General features: G+C 58.5%; 2 protein-coding genes across 5 annotated transcripts in view; one reads left to right on the plus strand and one right to left on the minus strand.

Annotated features, from left to right (window-relative positions):
• CEP104 (centrosomal protein 104) overlaps nt 1-1764 on the minus strand; it is a 50655-nt gene extending 48891 nt beyond the window's left edge. For all 4 annotated transcript variants that reach the window (XM_036870708.1, XM_036870700.1, XM_036870716.1 and 1 more), the window contains exon 1: nt 1409-1764. In XM_036870708.1, the coding sequence (XP_036726603.1) occupies nt 1409-1745 (337 nt within the window). In that variant the 5' untranslated portion in view covers nt 1746-1764. The remainder of the gene's footprint in view (nt 1-1408) is intronic.
• On the plus strand, nt 1723-19778 carry DFFB (DNA fragmentation factor subunit beta). Its single transcript, XM_036870736.1, has 7 exons — nt 1723-2018; nt 3749-3875; nt 6760-6948; nt 7802-7881; nt 10644-10814; nt 12078-12178; nt 18607-19778. The coding sequence occupies exons 1-7, from the start codon at nt 1896-1898 to the stop codon at nt 18839-18841; spliced, it is 1026 nt and encodes a 341-aa protein (XP_036726631.1). The 5' UTR covers nt 1723-1895; the 3' UTR covers nt 18842-19778.
• Nucleotides 19779-20879: the final 1101 nt, after the last annotated feature.

The following is a 20879-nucleotide window of genomic DNA, read 5'->3' on the forward strand; positions in this document are numbered from 1 at the left end:
CGGTGCGCGGGCCTCTCATTATCGCGGCCTCTCTTGTTGCGGAGCACAGGCTCCAGACGCACAGGCTCAGTAATTGTGGCTCACGGGCCTAGTTGCTCCGCGGCATGTGGGATCTTCCCAGACCAGGGCTCGAACCCGTGTCCCCTGCATTGGCAGGCAGATTCTCAACCACTGCACCACCAGGGAAGCCCTCCTTCCATCATCTTTAAGAGCAGGGCCTGTTACTTTCTATCCCACCTTGAAAACAGTAGGTACCTATGAAATATTTTCAACTGAGTGTGACCATGTATCCTGAAATTCCAGAGATCTGAAATACTGTTTATTCATCTTGCTGACCTGTGTACTGACCTACTCCCTTACACTGTACTTTTGTGTGCAGATGCATACATGTTTATACCTTCATCACAACTCTGACACCCCAGCTGTAGAGACGAGGAAACTGAGGCACAGAGAGGCTTGGCCCAGGGTCATCCGGCTATGAAGCCACACAGGCCGGGTTTGTTCTAAAGCTGGTCAAGTTCCAGAGCCTGGTGTTGACCAACACCCTCGGTTATGGCCCTAAGAGTTAGAAATGGGGCCCTTTAAATCCGAATAAAGGACGTGTCCACTATACTATGCTGCCTCAATAAATCCAAAACACAGCCCTGGCATTTAGGAACCAGACAGGAGAAGTGCCTGGGAACCGCAGAGGCAACGCTATTGCCTCGGTTTGGGAATTCGAACAGGATTCCTTTTTGGCCACGTCCTTCCGCCTTGTACCCTGGGGTCCCCTGTGCGTAAACCTTCAAGTCTTCCCTAAGATGCTTGGGGTGTCACTAAGGACACTAGTATTGGGCTCTGTAAAAATCACACTAACATTTTGGGGAGAACCAAAGCTCTGTTGAGTGCGGGGCCCCGGTGCACAGCGATCCTCGCCTCTAAACGAGCGCCGGTTGCATCTTCCCCAGCAGCGATCACTCTCCCCCGCGCCGCGGGACAAGCTGGGACCGTGGGGATAAGGTAACTCGGCGGTTCCTCCTACGAAGTCTGCTTTTCACTAGGCATCGGGGTACTGAATCTCTACGTTAAATCGAAACACTTTACCAACTTCCGAACATCTTGCTACAAGACTAGGAGACAGACTTGTATCCAGTTTCCTTCTTAGGAAAACCTAAATGTTACACACTTAAATGGTTTTTCGGTCAAGCAACCTCAAGACTCGAAAGTGCCCCTGAGAATCTCCGAAACAGACGAGGTTGAAGAGCCAGCTCAGCACCGAGTCGGGGTCGCTGAGCCCGCACCGCCGCCAAATGCGGGGACCAAGCGCAGGCGCCGCCGGCCGCCCGGGGCGGTGACGCAGCGTGCGGGCCGCGCCCACGGAGGCCCCGCCGCCCACGCAGGCCCCGTCGCCCCCGGCCCGCTCGTCTACCTGTCAGGACGTCCGCACGACCCGGGCTCTCCACCGGCCCTCGGCAGCGCCGCGCCTCGGCGGAGCTCAGGAGGAGCCTCCTCCGCCGACCCGGGCCGGCCGGCACCCCCAAGCCGCAGCGGTGGCGGCAGCCGAGGAGCAGCCCCGGCCGCCAGCGCCTGTCGCCCGGGCCGCGGCGGCCGCTCTCATGACAACCAGGCCGGCCCGCCCGTACCTCCGCGCGTGCGCGACCCCGCCCCGTCGCGCCTGCGCACAAGACGGGTCGCAACGCCTCTTCCTGGGCCTTCTGGGTAGTGTAGTTTTCAGGGAATGGCGCCTGCGCACAAGGCGGGGTCATGCCGCCGCTTCCCGGGCCTTCAGGGTAGTGTAGTTTCGCGGGGCGGGGGGCGGCACGGGGCCTTGATTCCCCTCCGTGGAACCCCCCAGGCGCGGACCCCCGGCGCGGCCCTCCGAGTAGGCGCCGCCCGCGGGCCCGGAGGCTTTGAGGATGTCTGCGGTGCTCCAGAAGCTCAAGAGGTTCAAGCTGCGGGCCCTGCACAACCAGAAGAAATTTGGGGTGGCGGGCAGGAGCTGCGAGGAAGTGCTGCGGAAGGCGTGCCTCCACTTGCAGGTGCCCCGGGGTCCGGGGGGCGGGGGGCCTCCGCTTGCAGGTGCTCCCCGGTCCGAGGAGCTGGGGGCCGATGGACTGGGGGCCTCTGCTTGCGGGCGCCCCGGGCCGCGTGGCGTTTGGGGTGGGGGCGAGTGTGGCCGAGCGAGCCTGCCCAGAGCACTCTTGGTGAGCTGGGAAGATGTTGGCCCGTCGTCCTGCACTGTCAGGACTGGCCGAGCTCAGGCTGCACCGAGCCTCCGTGCGTCCCCGAGTCCTGACGGTCGCTGGGAGGGGGCACTGTCCATATCCCCGGGGCGGAAAGCCTGAGCCTGACCACTGCCGACGGCCACGTGCCCGACCCCGGGCTCCATCCTGGCTCCTTACGTGGGCTGTCGTGGAGTCCACCTGTCGCCCTGTGAATCGGGCGCTAACACCCCCATTTCACAGATGAGGAAACTGAGGCACCGAGCGACTAAGCAACTTGCCATAGCCACTGAGGAACGGCCGGTGTTTAAACCCGGGTCTCGCTACGCCGGAAGCCTCTTAGCCCAGCCTCTGCGGGTGCGGGGGGCTGCAGGCGGGGGTCGGGGGAATTGGGGTCCTTCCCGGCTTCTAGATGCTGGTGCATGGTGCCGCATCTCAGCAGATGGCCTGAGTGAAGCCTCTGCCCCAGCGCTCAGGAGCCCACCTGCTTGGGAGAAATTTGGGGAGAATAGGAGGTACTGCTTTTGTGCCTCAAAACCAGGGAGTGTGAGACATCTGGGCCCCAGGGAATTCCCATTTCCTGTGCTGCTGCAGAGGAGGCCCCCAACCTCCTCCTCTGGCTCCTCAGCCCCGTCAGAGCAGGGGGAGTTTGTAGAGAGGCCTGGGAAACTTCCCCCTTCTGACTGTGAGGGTCAGGACAGCTCTGGCCTGAGACCCAGGGACCTGGTTCCAGTGCTGGTAGGCTCAAGTGCTCCAGGGCACAGGCCGTTCCCTGCCTGGCTTCCCCTGGTGTAAAATGAAGGATTGGGCTCAGAGGCCTCTCAGAGCCCTTTGGCACGAATATTCTAGGTATTTCAGCCATTGTTCTCACCCTTACTGAATTAATTTCCTCGACTGGGCTTAGACCAGTGCTGGGGTTGTGTGTGCATGTGTGGGGTGGGGTGGGGGAGGGGAGGAGTTGCTATTGAAAATTCATAAAACTGATCGGTGTCGAGCACCAGAGGACTAAACCTCAGCAAGTTCAGAGTCCCGTGTGCTGATCACACTTCCGTGGACAGAGGCGGTGAGTCCTGCCCAGTAAGATGTTCTCCTTAACTAATTGGTGCCCAGGGAGAAACTCGAGCGGTAGGCGATGTGTCCTGACACCTGTCGGGCAATGAGCCTCGTTGATGGGGATGTGTTTACAGGCTTAGTGCAAGCAGTCAAGGGTCATTTTTGGAAACAGGCTTGGATTTTAAAGTGCCCTGGAGGAGCTCGGTTTGAAGGGTCCGAGTGGTGAATCCTGCAAAGCGGTTATCACCGTGTATGTATTTCTGTGACTTCCCACATTTTAGAACGACCTACAGTAGATGCCCTTGTTTGGACGTGCTCTGTACGTGCAGACTGCATCTCGAGCGGGATTCTTTACAGTGTAGTAGTTCCTTCTTGTTCTCTGTGAGGGCTGCAGATGGGAAGACCTTGGGTCGCCACCCCAAACAAGACTGGGCTGCCCGAGATCCAGGAAGTAAGCATCCCACCCTGCTCTCCCCTTCCCCCCTTCTCCCCAGCTCCCCGTTCCTGGCTCCAGCCTGTGTCTCTACGAGGATGGCACGGAGCTGACTGGAGATTACTTCTGGAGTGTCCCCGATGACTCGGAGCTCGTGCTTCTCACTGCGGGGCAGACCTGGCAGGGTTGTAAGTGGCAGGGACCTTGGAGATTGGTGGGGAAGCTGGTGCGGCTTTGGAGGTGCAGAGGGCCTGCCTGGGGGTGCCAGCCCCGGGAGGGAGGGGTCCCCCGTACTCTGCACTCTGAAGGAGGAAGCCCCCGGAGGAAGAATCAGATGGCAGAGTTGTTCATCCTTTTGTCAGGAGGCCAGTTGTCCAGCTGGGTGTTCTATGTGTCTTTTTAAGAAATTCCTTTAGTTCTATTTACATTCATTTGAAGTGTCCTGGTAACCCCTAAGGGCAGAAGGGAGGGCTTTGGGGGTGGGGGCCTGCCCAGTTTTGCGGGTAAGGCAGAGCCAGAGAGAGAGGCTGTCCTGTTCTGCTGGGCTTTGTCGAGGAAAATAATCAATAACCAATCAATAATAAGAATAGAACAGTTTTATTTGAGCCAGACTGAGGACTATAGCCCAGAAGCCCTCTTCCCAGGTTACTCTGAGAAACTGCTCCAGAGAAGCAGGGTTTTTGGCACAGTTTTATGTCTTGTCAGAACAAAGACCATTAAACAATTCAAGGATGCATTTCTCCGAGGTTTCAAATAAAAACCAGACCAGCACGTACACAGCGAGTCAGCATGGGCTTGGCACCTGGGAGGGAGCCTTACGATCGAAAGAGTAACCAGCATTGGTGTCCCACGAAGAGGGGCATTTAATTTTTATTTTTAACATGGATGTTCTTTACTTCTGGTCAGTGCGCCCTTTTCGTTAATAATTCAAGCAGATGTGCAGTGTATGTTTGATCAGCCGCAAAAAGGCTGTTTTAGTTAACATCAAATTCAAGTTAACTCATGTAGAAGCCAGAATGAGGTCCCTGTATCTCAATATGTAAAAATTTCTTTTATCAACTTCCTAAGGGATGGGCTGGTGGCTGATGCTGTGCTCAGTGTCTGGTCTCTGTCGGGTTTGCGGACACACCGTCCTTAGGCTCCTGTTGGGGCTGCCTTATTGGAGCAGGTGCTTTTGGAGGTGGTTCTTTAGAGAGGTCTGTGCTGGATGACAAGTGCTACTCTGGAGCCATAGGCCGGTGGCCAGGCGTGTGCCCTTCCCCTGGGAGGGTCATCTGGCCCTTGTGCAAAGGGGCTTCCATTTCAGGAGATGTTTCTGGTGCCTGGGGAAGGAAGTGGAGCTCTGAGGACCGAGGTTGTCCTACCTCCTCTGCCGAAAGGGCAGAGAGAGAAGCCCGAGAGCAGTGCAGGTGTGGCCTCGCCCCTTGGTTGGGACTCTGCTGTCAGCAGTGAAGGTGACACGTCCGCTGTGCGCTCCTAGTGGCACGCGTCCTTCCTCCTTGTGCTTCTAGAGAATGAAGTCTCAATAAAGTTGTTAGAAAAGGAAAGGAACTGCACGCTGCCTTCCAGAGCTGCGGTCCCGTCCTTTCTCCACAGCAGGGACGAGAACGGCCTCTCCAGCTCTTGGCATTGTCGCTCTTTTCATTTTAGCCATTCTGGTGGGTGTGCGATGGCGTCTGGACTTGCATTTCCCTCCCGACGGATGGTGTTGACCATCTTCTCCTGGGCTGATTTACCATCTGTAAACCTTCCTGTGAAGTGTCTTTTGTCTGTTGTCTAATGGGATGTTTTTTACGGTTGAGTTTTGTGAGTTTTTTCCTAATGTATTCCGGATGAGTCTTTGTCAGACGTGTGGTTGACACTGATATTTTCTCCCAGTCTGTAGCTTGTCTTTTTTTTTTTTTTTTTAATAAATATGTTCTTATGACCATTATGCTTTTGTTTCTGTGAGAAAGATTCCTAGGAGTAGAATTGCTGAGCCAAAGAGTATATGTGTTTTTTTAAAATAAATTTATTTAACTTATTTTTTTTGGCTGCGTTGGGTCTTTGTTGCTGCACGTGGGCTTTCTCTAGTTGCGGCGAGCGGGGGCTACTCTTCATTGCAGTGCACGGGCTTCCCATTGCGGTGGCTTCTCTTGTTGTGGAGCACGGGCTCTAGGTGTGTGGGCTTCAGTAGTTGCGGCACGCGGGCTCAGTAGTTGTGGCTGGCGGGCTCTAGAGCGCAGGCTCAGTAGTTGTGGCGCACGGGCCCAGTTGCTCCGCGGCATGTGGGATCTTCCCGGACCAGGGCTGAAACCCGTGTGCCCTGCATTGGCAGGCGGATTCTTAACCACTGCGCCACCAGGGAAGTCCCTGCAGCTTGTCTTTTTGTTCTCTTAACCGCGTCTTTCATGGAGTAAAAGTTTAATTTTGATGAAATCCAACTTGTCCCTTTTTATCCTTCTACGCGTATGGCTTTGGTGTTCAGTCTGAGACCTTTTCACCAAGCTCTAGGTCTCGAAGATTTTCTCTGTCTTTCTGCGCCAGTTGCTCTGATCATGTGACTTTTCTTGGTTAGCCTGTTGAGGGTGGATCACACTGATTGATGTTTGGACCCCAAGTGGCCCCACATCCCTGGAATGACCCTCGGGACCATGGGGCCTATTCCTCACATGCGTCTGGACTTCTGTTCGTAGGACGCTGTGAAGCCCTCGGTCCCGAGTGCCTGCTCGGAGGGCTTGCTGCTTTCGGGTGTGAGCGGAAAGGCCCCGGGAGCCAGCAGGGCAGTGAAGGGACGAACCTGGAGTGTGAGAGGTCTCCAGGGAGGTCCCAAGACGAGGCGATTTCCCTTGGAGGAAGGAAGGCTGAGGGGAAGGGTGGCAACTCGCTTGGGTGGCTTTCGTTTTCCAAACCGCGTCCCGTGTCCTCCCCGTCTGTCCTCACACCAGCCGGGCGCGGGCAGCCAGGCCCAAGGCCCGGAACCCCGGGCTGGTGACTGTCGGGGCAGGGGTCTGGCCGGTCCCGGGGGAGGAGGTGGTGTCCCCGAGGCAGTGCTCCAAGGCCTGGTGGCCTCTCTGTTCCCTGCGGTGGCAGACGCGAGTGACATCAGCCGCTTCCTGAGCGTGTTCCAGGAGCCGCACGCAGAGCTCATCCAGGCCGCCCGGCAGCTGCTCTCGGATGAGCGGGCCCCGCTGCGGCAGAAGCTCCTGGCCGACCTGCTGGGCACCGTCAGCGAGAACATCGCGGCCGAGACCAGGGCCGAGGACGCGCCGTGGTTCGAAGGTGCCTCATGGAGTCGGGCCTGGAGGGAGCGGGCGGGGAGGGCTTCCTCCGGGCCAGCTTGCTGGGACGTGGGATCTGTGCCAGTTCCCAGACCCAGGGGCTCCCCAAGCGCGGGGCCAGGGGCCAGGCAGCCCTGGGACTGGCCGTTTTATTTTTATTCAATTTTCAATTGTGGTCAAGTCGGCATGAGGTGAAAGTTACCGTCTTTACCGTTTCCAGGCGTGTAGTTCGCTGGCATTACATACATTCCCATTGTGGGCGGCATCACCACCGTCTGTTCTCAGACATGTTTATCTTCCAGGCTGAAGCTCTGCGCCCATTAAACATCACTCCCCACCCCTCCCCAGCCCCGGCCCCCAGCCTTCTTCCTGTGCCTGTGATTCTGACTCCTCCAGGGCCTCGCGTGAGTGGGATCGGGCATCTGGCTTACTTCCCGCAGCGTGTAACGTCTTCATGGCTCATCCATATGGAAGCAGGTGTCAGGATTCCCTTCCTCTTTGAGGCTGCGTGATATTCCATCACCTGGGTGGACCGCATCTTCTTTATCCATTCACCTGGGCTGCTCCCACCTTTTGGACTGGCCTCTCAAGCCAGATGGAGGGAGCCCTGAGCGACTGCAGCCCTCTTGGGAAAGGGGCTCGGAGGTGCCACCAGGCAGAAGCCCCTCGGTGGCCTTTGAGACGCTCGTGCTGGTGGACCAGACTTCTCCACAAACGAACAAAATCCAGGGATAGCGTGTAGGTCCCCATTAGAACGTTTCTAGATGGAGCCGAGCAAAATGGCCCTCACCTTCCGCCCCTCCTGGGAGAGCACGGGCCCTGGGCTCCAGGTGTCTTGTCTCTCCTTCCGGCAGGTTTGGAGTCCCGGTTTAGGAACAAGTCTGGCTACCTGAGATACAGCTGTGAGAGCCGGATCCGGAGCTACCTGAGAGAGGTAGGTCCACACTGATGCCGGGTGTGCCAGGCGGGTTTAGGAAGTGGGCTCTGCTGTTGGGACTCCGCTCCAGGGCCAGCGTGGATGTTGGAGGAGCGCACAGGCTGGCGCGGGTGCAGGTTCAGGTGCAGGTGCTGGTATAAGTGCTGGCGTGGGTGCTGGCGTGGGTACTGGCTTGGGTGCAGGTTCAGGTGCAGGTGCTGGTATAAGTGCTGGCGTGGGTGCAGGTTCGGGGCAGGTGCTGGTATAAGTGCTGGCATGGGTGCTGGGGTGGGTGCTGGCGTGGGTGCAGGTTCAGGTGCAGGTGCCGGTATAAGTGCTGGCGTGGGTGCTGGTGTGGGCGCTGGCGTGGGTGCAGGTTCAGGTGCAGGTGCTGGTATAAGTGCTGGCGTGGGTGCTGGCGTGGGGACTGGCGTGGGTGCAGGTTCAGGTGCAGGTGCCGCTATAAGTGCTGGCGTGGGTGCAGGTTCAGGTGCAGGTGCCGGTATAAGTGCTGGCGTGGGTGCAGGTTCAGGTGCAGGTGCTGGTATAAGTGCTGGCGTGGGTGCAGGTTCAGGTGCAGGTGCTGGTATAAGTGCTGGCGTGGGTGCAGGTTCAGGTGCAGGTGCTGGTATAAGTGCTGGCGTGGGTGCAGGTTCGGGGCAGGTTCAGGTGCAGGTGCTGCTGTGGATGCCAGTCTGGGTGCAGGTGGACGTGAGCCAGCAGTGGATGGGCCGCTTGCCCGGGGAGCCCCCCGCACGGCTGACCTCTGGCTTCCCCCTGTCAGAGCTCAAGCTGGGTCCGGGGTTGCAGACTTTGCCTCCCTGCACTCTCCGTGAGCTCTCCCTACGGGCTGTGAGTAGACCCCACCTTCGAACGCCTTCATCCGTCGGGCGGTTCAGTTTCGACCTGAGCTCATCCCAAGTAGCCGTCTCCGTCCACCGTTAGCTTAGATGGACGCCCACACGGTGGGTGGGGAGGGGCAGCCGCTCTTCTGTCCCCAGCCCTGCCGTTGACTTTCCTGCCTGTGCGAGGCGCAGCTGTCTGACCTCCGAGAAGCAGCAGGAGGGGCTCCGAGTCGTGGTGGGTCCAGGCTCTGACTCTGGGCTCCCCTCCGGGAGGCGTGAGCAGCAGGTGGATACAGGTTTAGAGCCGAAACGCTCCCGATGGAGACGCACTTCACCTCCGAGGAGAAACGGGTCCTCGGGCCCAGTGCGCCCTGTCCCGCTGCCTTTCAGCAGGGAGGTGGCCCAGCTGACAGATGGCCTGCAGCAGGGCAGGTCACGCGGGGGCTGGTGCCTGTGGTGCCTCGGGGGTGCGTTGCCCCCTCTCTGGAGGATAACCTGGGTGCTTGACCGGCCCCGAGGCTGGGTTCTGGGCGGCTCTCTTCCACCCTTCATGGGAGGACAGGCGGCAGGGGGTGGGTTTGGGGGCAGCGGCAGGCAGGGGTCCTCAGAGAACCAGCGCTGGAGCCTGGGGCTGGGCTGGGCGCTCCCCGCAGAGGCCCGTGGGCGCCGTTGCCCCTGTGCTGCGTGGCTGGACGTCAGCCGTGGGGCGTCTTGTTCGTCCTTTGCAGGCACCCCCCCACCCCTCGCCTGCACCTGGCCGCACGTCGGTGCTGCAGAACTGCCCACACGCGCTCTGTTGAGATCCCCTCACACAGAAGGAAACCTCAGGACTGGGGTGTCTGAGGTCCTGGGGCCTGGTCCAGCTCCCCCTCTCCCCCTGCCCCCCATCTCTGCCTGAAAGTGGCCACCCTCGGGCTCCTTCTGTTGCCGAGGACGCGCTCCCCGCACTGGCTGGCGGGCGTCTCCAGGGCATCCTTCCCAGCGCCTGCTGGGTGCAGCCCCCTGTCCGGTGATGACCCGTCTGCTGCCCTGCTGTCGCTCCCACTGGGCCAGGCGGTCTCCTCGCTTCTGCCCAGTGCTCAGTGTGGGCCCGGGTGTGCCCGTGGGTGCCAGTCTCCACCTGCGCCCCAGTGGGCGGCAGTGCGCTGGTCACTCCTCACCTGCACACTTCCTCTCGGGTTTCTTGCTGCTAAGCAGTGGGCAGTGCTTGGGAGACAGGGCGGCCAGGATGCCTGGAGCTTGAGTTCTTATCTGATTGTGACCAAAGCTCCAACTCATGGGCCCAGAGAAATTTCCCAGGGTCAGACAGGCACAGTCGGTGTGAGCTCAGACCCCCGACCTCAGGGCCACGCTGGGACCCCAGGGGGCGGGGGCCAGACCCCCGACCTCAGGGCTGTGCTGGAAGCCCAGGGGTCGGGGGCCGGATCCCCGACCTCAGGGCCACGCTGGGACCCCAGGGGGCGGGGGCCGGACCCCCGACCTCAGGGCCATGCTGGGACCCCAGGGGGCGGGGGCCGGATCCCCGACCTCAGGGCCGTGCTGGGACCCAGGGGGCGGGGGCCGGATCCCCAACATCACGGCCACGCTGGGACCCCAGGGGGCGGGGGCCAGATCCCTGACCTCAGGGCTGTGCTGGAACCCCAGGGGGCGGGGGCCAGACCCCCGACCTCAGGGCTGTGCTGGAAGCCCAGGGGTCGGGGGCCGGATCCCCAACATCAGGGCCACGCTGGGACCCCAGGGGTCGGGGGCCGGATCCCCAACCTCAGGGCCATGCTGGAAGCCCAGGGGGCGGGGGCCAGATCCCCGACCTCAGGGCCACGCTGGGACCCAGGGGGCAGGGGCTCTGAGGGCTGTGGCGTTGGTGGGCCGGGACCCCGGCGGCGGTGGGTTTTTGGGCGCACGGCCAGCGTTCAGCGATGCCTCTGCCTCTTCCAGGTGACGTCTGGCGCCTCCCTGGTTGTCACGGAGGCTCGGGAGGAGTACCTGCGGGTCGTGGGCGCCATGTGCCAGAAGCTCCAGGCCGCCCGCTACAACAGCAGCTACTTCGATAGGGGGGCGAAGGCCAGCCGCCGGCTCTGCACGCCTGAAGGCTGGTTCTCCTGCCAGGTGAGCCACGAGTGTGTGTCCCGGGCCACCCCGGCCAAGGCCTGGTGAGCTGGGGCAGCCCTCGGGTGTCAGCTCACGTGGGGTGAGGGAGGGTCTCAGCCAGTGGCTCCCAGACGTAAGTGGTGTAAGAACCCCCTGGAGGGCTCGTGAGCCCCTGGGCCCCTCCCGGGGCTTCTGTTCCAGCAGCTCTGGTGAGGCCTGAGAGCCTGCATTTGTGACATGTTCCCCAGGGGTGCTGGTTCAGGGCCCTCGCTTGAGAACCGCTTTGGCGGGCGCGAGTGGCAGGACACAGCTGCTCATGAGCTGAGACCCCACCCTGGTGTGAGAGGAGGGATGGCATTCGTTTGGGTGCCTGATGCGTGTTTTGCTCCCCTGGGAAAGCCTGGATGAGGGAGCATCCGGATTTCAGGGTGGTGGCTGGACGTGACGTTTCGGGCTCTGGCTGAGCTTGGCACCGCGGTGGGTGGCATCAGCTGGAAGCAGCGTTCTGAGCTGTGGAGACAGCTAAGGGCACATCTTGCTCTTTGCAAGCTGTACGTCGCACTTCCAGTAAAATCCCCTCCTGCCGCTGGCGCTGGGCCCAGAGTGGGCGGGGGGGGCGCGGCCTCCCTCCCACAGGCCCCCATGCCTCTGCACCCACCAGGCAGCCCCTCCCAAGTGTGACGGGCCCTGAGCATCCAAACGCCGCTCTTTCCCAACTGGCTTCACGTCACACCTCGCACACAACTGACCTCTCCCTCCCGGGGGGGTGTGACTGGAGCCTGGCAGTGAGTGTGGCGGGGACAGAGACCAGACCCTTCACCCCGGCCTGGGCAGGCTCTGGGTCAAAGGCCTCTAAGCGAGTCGGGCGGTAGGCTTCCTGCGGGGCGGCTGTGAGGGCCCTCGGGGGCTGGAGTGGGGCTGGGGGCTTCAGGCAGGAGGAGATGTTTTCACACGTCTCCGAGGCCCAGCCTGTGCAGGGTCTCGGGGAAATGCTGGGAAGCCGTGGAGGAGACAGGAGGGGAGCAGTCGTGTGATGGGAGCAGCGTGGGGAAGCTGGCGTCCCAAACGGCCAATAGGCTCACTTGTCGCCTTCGCAGACGCAGCGCATCACCCCGGGGTCATGAGGGAACGGGGTGCCGTTCCAGGGCAGCATGCTTTACCTCCTGAGCAGAGACTGTTTATCGGGGCCTGACCCCCGCCGAGGGGTGCCTCCTTCGCGAGCGGAGCGGCAGTGAGACGCTCCTTGGCTTCGTGGCCTTTACCTTCTCTCTTTCGGCCCAGGGTCCCTTTGACGTGGACGACTGTGCTTCCAGACACTCCATCAACCCCTACAGTAACAGGGAGAGCCGCGTCCTCTTTAGCACCTGGAACCTGGACCACGTGTGAGTGCGTGGGGCTGAAGGCCACAACCACAGGCCCGGAGCGCCTGCGACCTGGCCCTGCCCGGCCTCCGCGGCGGGCGGGCTGCCTGGTGCGCCACGCGCCCGGCGCACGCGTCACGGACCCACGGACGTCGTGGGTGTGTGGCGTGGAAGGGGCTGCCGGGAGCGTGCGGTGTGGACGCTCCTGAGCTGCGGGGCGGGTGTCACTCGGCGCGGTGGGCTCAGATCCCCGAACGCACCTGTGCGACCCCGCGCGTCCCCGCCCGCCGCCAGCGCCCACCTGTGGGTGGGGTCAGCGGTCGGCAGCCGCGGGCCCAGTCGGCGCGGCACCGGTGCAGCTGTGTGGGGTCCCTGCCTCGCCCAGGGAGCCGGAGCTCTGCGTTGTGACGTGTAGGACGTTTCCTGCTTCAACCAGGGTGAGCAAGTCTTGGCCGGCAGGATCATTTTATGGGTGTATTAGCTCATTCTTCAAAAAAAGTGCAGAAATGGAAAATTTTATTATTTTAACTGAGATGCTTTTCTTGTTGAGCCCTGAACAACGTGGGGTTTGAACTGCATGGGTCCACGTATACGTGGAGTTTTCAGTAGGAAATACTGCAGTACTGCTCCATCCACGTTGGTTGACTCGGCGGATACTGAGCTGCAGACACGAAGGAACCCTGCGCGCAGAGGGCCTCCTGGAAAGTTACACGTGGAGTTTTGCCCACGTGGGGTGCTGGCTCCTAACGTCCCCTGTCTCCCGTCCTGCGTGTTGCCGGGTTGCTCTCCAGGGTGGTCCCACCGACACCCTCACCGGCTGTGAGTTCACGCGCCCCAGGCTTCACCACCTCTTGGTATCAGTACTCTTTTTGTGTTCTCCCAGTCTGATGGGCGAGAAGCAGATTCTCCTGTTACAGTTCATTTGCCTGGTCACTAGGAAGGTTGAATGTCCGTGTGTTTATTGGCCGTTTGTGTTCTGTGAAGTGGCTCTTGCTTCCTCTGCTCATGTTTTACTGGGCTTTGGTTTTCTAATTAATTTGTAGGAATTCTTTACACGTCCTGGTTACTGATTCTTTGGTAGCTCTTTGTGTTACAGGTATGTTTTTACAGTTTGGGCTTGTCTTTCACTCCTGGGATGTCTTTGATCGTGACAGGTTTAAATTCCAGTGTACTGAGACATATCTCTTCTTTTTTGTGTGAAATCCTTCTCTTCCTGTATCATGAAGATATCCTAGTTTTTCTCTACTGGTTGGCTGTGCTGTTTCTGACCTACCTGGAGCACCCCAAGATGATCTCGGGGCTCCAGGCCATCTGTCCGCTCCTGTCTTTTCACGGCCCACTAGGGGCCACCGCCAGCGTCTGAGGAGGGAAACCGGCCGGCCTGGAAGAGAACACGGATGAAGCAGCAGCGTGCATGCCAGGCCCTGAGTCATGTCTCCTGAAACGTGCCAGTTACGTTGCCGCTCTTCTTCTAAATACACATACGTCCACATAGATACACGCACTGGCTTTTAATTTAAAATGCAGTTTTGACAGCAGGCAGCCGGGGTTTGAAAACACTGGTCTGATTGTTTCCCTGAGACGTGGCCACAGGCCCACCCCGACTCTGGTGGGGCTGAAGCCACAAGCCACGTGTTTAAATAGTTAAACACTAAAGAGTAACAAACCCTCAGTACAGCATGTGCTGTCCTCCTGCCCTGGACCGTGTCGCCGCGGCCCAGACCAGGTTCCTGGCCCCAGTCGGCGGACTTCTCAGGGCTCCGGGACGTGGCTACAGTGGGTGGCCTGCAGTCCGCAGCCTGCCCTCTTCTCTCACCCCTCGGGCCCCCTCGCACCATGAGGGCTGCACGTACGGGGGCGCAGCCTGTCCTGGGAGGACGTCCCGCGCCTGAGTTCCGGGCGTGTGGGCTGGGCGGCGGGGCAGGGGTCCTGTTCCCCGAGGGCTAAGGGCGCCTCCTCCAACACCCGGTGTTGTGAGAAGTCTTCCTGTCTGGGACCAGCGCTTCCCTCCCTCCCTTCAGAACCGTCCTCGGCCTTTTCCTTAACTTCATACATTTGGCTTTTATTTTTTATCCCTTCTTTCTACTTTTTGGGGTTTCTTCTTGCTTATTAGTTACTGTGCGTCTCTCCTGTTTTCTGTCATGTACATTTCAGGCTATCAGCTTCAGCTTTAGCTACCGCCTGTGAGTTGGGTACTTTTGTCGTTGTTCAGGTGTAAGGATCCTGTCATTTGCATCGTGATTTGTGGCTGCTCCGTGAACTGGTTAGAAGTGGGCATTGTGTTCAGTTGCTGCCGGGTTCCTAGCTGCCTCTCTCAGTGCCCGCTCGCTGCTGTGGCCGCTCACGCCTCCTCTCAGCCTCAGTGGCGGGGGCGTGAGTGCGAGTGGCCTCAGACCCGCGTGGCCTCAGACCCGCGTGGCCTCAGACCCGCGTGGCCTCAGACCCGCGTGGCTGGATTTAAGCTGCTCTGCCGGCTTTCCGCCCCTTTCTTGTCGAGCTTGACGTGTCTCCAGGTTTGGGTGAGTGTCCCACTGGCCGTGTTATTGCTCCTGTTCCCGTGGGGTCCGAGATGGTCCCGTCAGAGCTGACGGCTGCCGTCCTCTGCCTGTGTGGTGACGGCCGTGCTCCCCGTCGGCATCGGGCTCTGCCAGGTCACTGGTGTGGGCACGTCCCCAGCGTCTTTCAGCTGCCGGGGCAGCGTCTGGCCACTGTGGCCGTTCACCCGGTGTTGGCTGAATAAATAGGAAAGGTGTTTGGACTTCTGTAGCCCTCTCTTCTGGGTTCCCAGTCACCGTTCCAGTTCTTCCCTTTTGGGTCTCCTTTGTGCTTTCTGTGGGTTTAACCGAGTTTTCCTTTTCCCTTGCCCATCACCCCACCCTTCGGTGGTTTGGGAAATAGATGTCTGCTGGTGTTCCCTTAGTGGGGCCCCTGAGTGAAGCACATCGGAAGCAGAATCGCATCTCCCTCGCCCCGAGGCCCCGTGGAGTCACCTTGGTGTCACCCCCTCTGCTCACCGTGAGCCCTGCACAAAGCGTGGGCGTGTTCCCGGGGTGGGTCCTCGCTTACGCTCACCCACAGATCACATGGCACTCAAGCTCACTCCCTGTCGACAGTGAGGGTCAGGGGGTCGTAGAAAGGCCCTGAGCGCTTGCTGAGCTGACGTGACTCCAGGCCGGCGGCCCCTCGGCCCGCAGCGCTTTGGAGACACGCCGCCTCACCTTCTGGCGTCTGTTCACAAGGCTGCCGTCAGTCTCCTCTGCCTTTTCTGTGGCAGCTTTAGGCTTTCCCTTTCTCTCTGAAAATGATGCGTATCTAGTACAGATCTCTGTTTTAAATTCTGACCGGGACTTGTATTCTCTGCTCTGAAGACGTGTCTGTCTTTAATTTTGGGAAGCTCCTCAGCGTTGATTCTTTGACTCCCCCTCACAGACCTGGACCAGCTCCTTCTGTCCTCCTCGTGCTGCGTCTGCTCTTACACATTCCCTTTCCCGGGGACTTCCTGCCACGGACTGAACTGTGCCCCCCAAATTCATATGCTGAAGCCCTAACCCCAGGGTGACTGTGTCTGGGGATAGGCTCTTCAGGAGGTGATTAAGGGTAAATGAGGTTGGAAGGGGGGATCTGATGGGACTGATCTGATAGGACTGTGGTCTCGTAAGAAGAGAGGGCTCGCTCTCCACCATGTGAGGACGCAGCGAGGGGGCAGCCGTCTGCGAGCCAGGAAGACACTTCTCAGCAGAACCCAACCACGCTGGCCCTCTGGTCTCAGAATCCCAGCCTCCAGAATGGTGAGAAAACTGATTTCTGTTGTTTAAGCCGCCCAGTCTATGGTATTTTGTGACGGTGGTCCGAGCTGACTAATAACACTTCCTATACATTCAGTTCACGCATTCTCTCTTCAGCTCTGATGCCATTCAGTCTGTGTATTCAGCACTGAGTACATATTTCCTTTCTACAAGTGCTTTTGGGTTATTTTTAAAAAACACGCCTCTTCACGCCAGTCTGCTTTCATTATTATTTTTATTTCATTTTTATTTTAAATACACTTATTTTATGGTTGTGTGCAGAGAGAGGTCTGGCCTTTGCCCGTGACCCCTGGGAGGTCACCTCTGAGCCCTCGGAGTGTGCTGCCTGCTAGTGTCTCTGTTTGCCTGGGGCCGGGGGTCACTGGACAGCCTAACAGTGTGACTAAGGTGGGGGGTTTGGGTCACGTGGTTTCAGCTTGCCCTCTGGGGGTGCTGGGGATGAGGTCAGCCTGTGGGTGGTCAGCTGTGCCCACATGGCGGAGCCCCAGTAAAGACTCTGGACGCCGAGGCTCAGGGAGCGACCCTGTGTGCTGATTCTCCATGTGTGTCGTCACCACCACTGCTGGGAGCACTGTCCACAACTCCCTGGGGAGAGGACGGCCGCAGCTGCCCTGGACTCCCCGCCCTGTGTGTCCCGAACCTTGGATGATTTTAATTTGCATGCTTTCGTGGTTGTAAACCGTAACTGTAAGTGTGAAGGCTCTCAGGGCCTTCCGAGTCCTTTCAGCGAACTGTGGACCCTGAGGGTGGTCTCGGGGCCCTGAGCTCTGCAGTTGGTGGCAGAGGGAGTGGTCTGTGTAAGACCCCTGGGGGTTCTGGGGGCGCCGCAGTTGGCTGCATCCTCCTGTGCATTGCAGCGCATTCCTTGTGCTTTGTGCGTGTCTGGGCTGTGAGTTCATCCTCGGTGGGAGGTGTCTGCAGATGGCCCGTGTGTCCCCACCGAGCGGTTCTGCATGTTTCCACCAGGTGCCCGGGGCTTTCAGTAGGCCTTCCTTGCTCGCGGGTTCCCTACCACGTGCAGTGTAAAGTTGGACATGTGAGAGGTGGGCTGAGGGTCCTGGTTTTCCATGTGACTGGAGGACGGTCACACTAGTGGTGCCCTGTGACCAGCACCTGCCGGGTGTCCTTACCTCGTCCCCCCACTGCATCAAGCAGACGGGAACCCGGGGGTGCCTGGCAAGGGCTCGCACATTCACCACGCCGGGGAGCCTGACTTGGCCTCCTGGAGGATGAAAGACCCCGCGGGGAGAAGGGCCAGCCCCTGGCCAAACCCCCAGCAGAGTGCAGCCCCGTGACTGGGCCAGGCCAACCCACAGAACCGCTAGGTTTTGGGGGGCTGGTTATGCAGCAGTTGGTAATTGATGCAGAGGCTTTTCCTTCCCCTCCCAAAGCCATGGATCCCCGGCAGCACCTGTTCCTCCCCTAATGGCTGGGGTGGGAATCTCGGCCCACCCCTCCTGGCTCTTGAGGGCCCCTGGGGCCTCCATCAGGACCGGAACCCTGGTGCGCTGTGGAGTGTAGCTCAGTCCTGTGGTCCAGCATTGGTTTCTGTGTCTGCAGAGGGGAGCCGCCTTCTTTCTTTTACTCTCAGCTACTTATTTATCGTTACTCACCTTTTCTGTGTCATGGGGCACAGGATTCTATGTGCCGGTTTAGTTGCCGCCAGCCCCCCGTGCTGTGCTGTTTCCAATTCCATCTTGTCAAGTTACAAGCTTCTAGGCTGGTTACTTAGGTCTTTTGAACTGTTGTTTATAAGTGAAAGCAGTTTACACAAAGATAACATCACGATTGTTTTAAGTGGACACACATATGCGTATAAAAGTACAGGATGAAATTTGGAAAGACAAATGTCAGACCCTTAATAGTGATCGTCTCTGGGAAGGGAAGGCGGGAAATGAGAGCGAAGGCTGTAGTTGGAGGTGACTTTAGCTTTATTTGTAAGATTCTATTTAAAAACGTTCGTACAGCATCATGTAATGTTTTGGTAAGTCTGCACATAGCTAAAGTGTGAACCGAGGAAGCCAAGTTGTTGGTCAGTGAGTGTGATGGGACTACGGTTGGCTCTCATTTTTCTCTGTGTACTTTTCAGTATTTAAAAAAATACGCACTACCTACTTTTATTTACTGATTTTATTTTTTTAATTTGGCTGTGCTGCGCAGCTTGTGGGATCTTAGTTCCCCGACCAGGGATTGAACTCGCACCCTCAGCAGTGAAAGCGCCGAGTCCTAACCACTGGACCGCCAGGGAAGTCCCCCGTCTACCTGTAAAATGTGAGAAGCCCGGGTGGCCGGCATCAGGCTCTGCCAGGCTGGCTGGCCCGGCGGGCGTGGCCGCGTGCGGCGGTGGCACCCCCGCCGGCCTGTGGAGGGATGTCCCCAGTGCTCGTTCGATGGCCACAGGGTGAGCCCCTTCCGGCGCCCGCCCTGCTCTGTCTGGGACGGCCTGAGTGCAGTTCCTCTGCCGAGTTTAACCGTCTCCACCTGTCTCTCCTGGAAGCAGCCAAACCTTGATGGATGTCTCAGCCGAGTAGACACCACATTCAACCATCTCTGCGGTTTAACAGAAAACGAGGCCTGGCAGGTGCCTGGGGGATTGTGACAGGTTGTGACAGCAGAGACGACGTCTCTAACCTTGCTTTGCAGAATAGAAAAGAAGCGCACGGTCGTCCCCACGCTGGCCGCGGCCATCCACGCCGCCGAGGGGAGAGAAGTAGACTGGGAGTACTTCTACCGCCTGCTCTTCACCTCTGAGAACCTCAAGTTAGTCCACATCGCCTGCCACAAGAAGACCACCCACAGGCTCCACTGCGACCCCAGCAGGATCTACCGAGCCCCGGCGGCGCCCCGGAGGAAGCGGCCTGCTCGCCAGCGCCCGTGATGCAGCCCGGACAGCACATGCGTCCTTCCAACAGGTGCTACTGTTTTTTTTTTTTTTGCCACTCCAATATTCCCGGAAAACTCTTGAAAAAAATCTCCCTACAGATTCTGGTTTGAGCACATTTCTGAAGCTGTTTTCCGACCTCTGCAAGCCCAGCTGCCAGAGGACAATTCTGGTGGCTCCCGGGACACCCGGGGTCAGGAGTGGCCTCCCTCCGGCTTCACCCATGTGTGCGTGCAGTGTCCCCAGCCAGGCGGCTCCCCTCTCGCCTGGCCACTCGGGCTTCAGGGAACTTGTGTTAGCGCTCAGCTCCACTGGGCCTCCACGCCCCAGGCAAACGCAACGCTCCATCCTCTGGTCTCTTCTAAATGCTCGAAAGAGTCGTGACCCTTTTGGGGTAAAATACAAGGATATTCACTGCTGTATTATTTCTAACAGCAGAAAGTGGGAAACCCTCCAAATGTCCGTAGGGCTGCTTGTGGCATTATGCTGAACCATAGGAAATTGCTGTTTTTATGGGTCCAGAATGGTCAGATAGATAGCATTAATTTCATGACTCAACCTGACACATCTACATAATGCAAAACTCTGTAACAGTTTCAGGCATTTATGTGAGAAGTGGGAAGCTGGCTGTTAAGTGCACGAGGCAGGCAGGTGGCTCGGCCATGCCCAGTGTGACACGGGTGTGTATCACACGTATGTGCTGGTCATGCAGAGACCGTCACTGCGTGTGAAGAGCAGGAAAGCTGGTGGGGGCGGTGATTGGATCACAAAGGACTAATTTTCTAAATCATGCATTTTATAATACTTGAAGTTTTTGAAATGAGCATTTATTTCATAATTTTTTTAAATTTACTTTTTAAAGTCACATTTTGTAATACTTGAATTTTTACATGTACTGTATAATCACAAAAGCAATAAAGATTTTTAAAAAATAGACACGTCAAAAAAGTTTGCCCTCATTGAGAATGACGAAAATGAGGAAAAAAATGAGTCAACGACTTTTAAGAAGCTGACCCAAATCATTCTGTCTTAGTCACTGAAATAGACACACATTTTAGAAGGTGCCAGTTTTGTGTGGGATTTGAGAAGTGCTGTCTCAGTTCATGGCACTGATCTAGTCTGATGGGAAGTGGGGACGTGGGAGAGGCTGGACGCCCCGGAGCGTGGTGGGTCCCGTCTGTGCAGTAAGGAGGCCGGACCAGGCCCAGCGGCCCCCACCCCGTCCCTCCAGCTCCGCGGCTGCCTGTCCAGGGCAGGGCTGCCTGCTCTCTGCTGCTGGAGTGGGCCTGTTACAACCTCTTCGTGACATGCTTCTGGAGGGCAACTCAGCAGAGTTGTCATAAGGACCCCTTCCTTCCCCCGCCCCCGGCCTCTGGTTGCGCAGGGCTGCCCGGGCACCGGGCCTCCCCGGGAGCCGACTGGTCGGGCCTTCTGCCACCCACATCATGCCGCCTCGGTGCGACTGCCGGGAGAGGCGTCCAGAAGCTTGTGCCGGTCTCTCCTGGACTTGGCCCCGTGCACCTTTTGCCTCTGCTAATCTTAATCGGGGTGACCAAGAGTGCAACAGCTTTCCCGAGTCCTGTGAGCTCTGAGAACCGTCGTGCCTGAGGCCGGTCCTAGGTCCCCCGCACAGACGTGCGCAAGGAAGCGGGATGAGCGGTCGATGGCAGTCGACAGAGTCGCAGGAACGCTCGCAGGACGCACCCCACACCCCTACTGCTCTGGCACCGGTAGGTCATCTTGTGAAGATTCACGTAGAAAGTGTTTCTAAAAATCTGCATGTGTCACACGGCCTGGCCTGCGGGTCGGGTGTTCATTTCAAATGCTGGCAGAACACATCCTCGGGGTACTCCCAATTAGAGCAATTTTAACACGCGTTTTAATACGCTTTTTGAAACTTTATTTCGTCCCCAGGGCCTGATCTGCATTCCATCTGTCTTGCTCATGTCACCCTGGGCTGGCCTCACAAAGTGTTTTCTTTGCGCTGTCCTTGCACGTGTGAGCACAGAACAGGTTCCCCAGATGCACCGCCACG

Source organism: Balaenoptera musculus, chromosome 1 (genome assembly GCF_009873245.2).
Source record: "Balaenoptera musculus isolate JJ_BM4_2016_0621 chromosome 1, mBalMus1.pri.v3, whole genome shotgun sequence".
NCBI classification, from domain to species: Eukaryota; Metazoa; Chordata; class Mammalia; order Artiodactyla; family Balaenopteridae; genus Balaenoptera; species Balaenoptera musculus.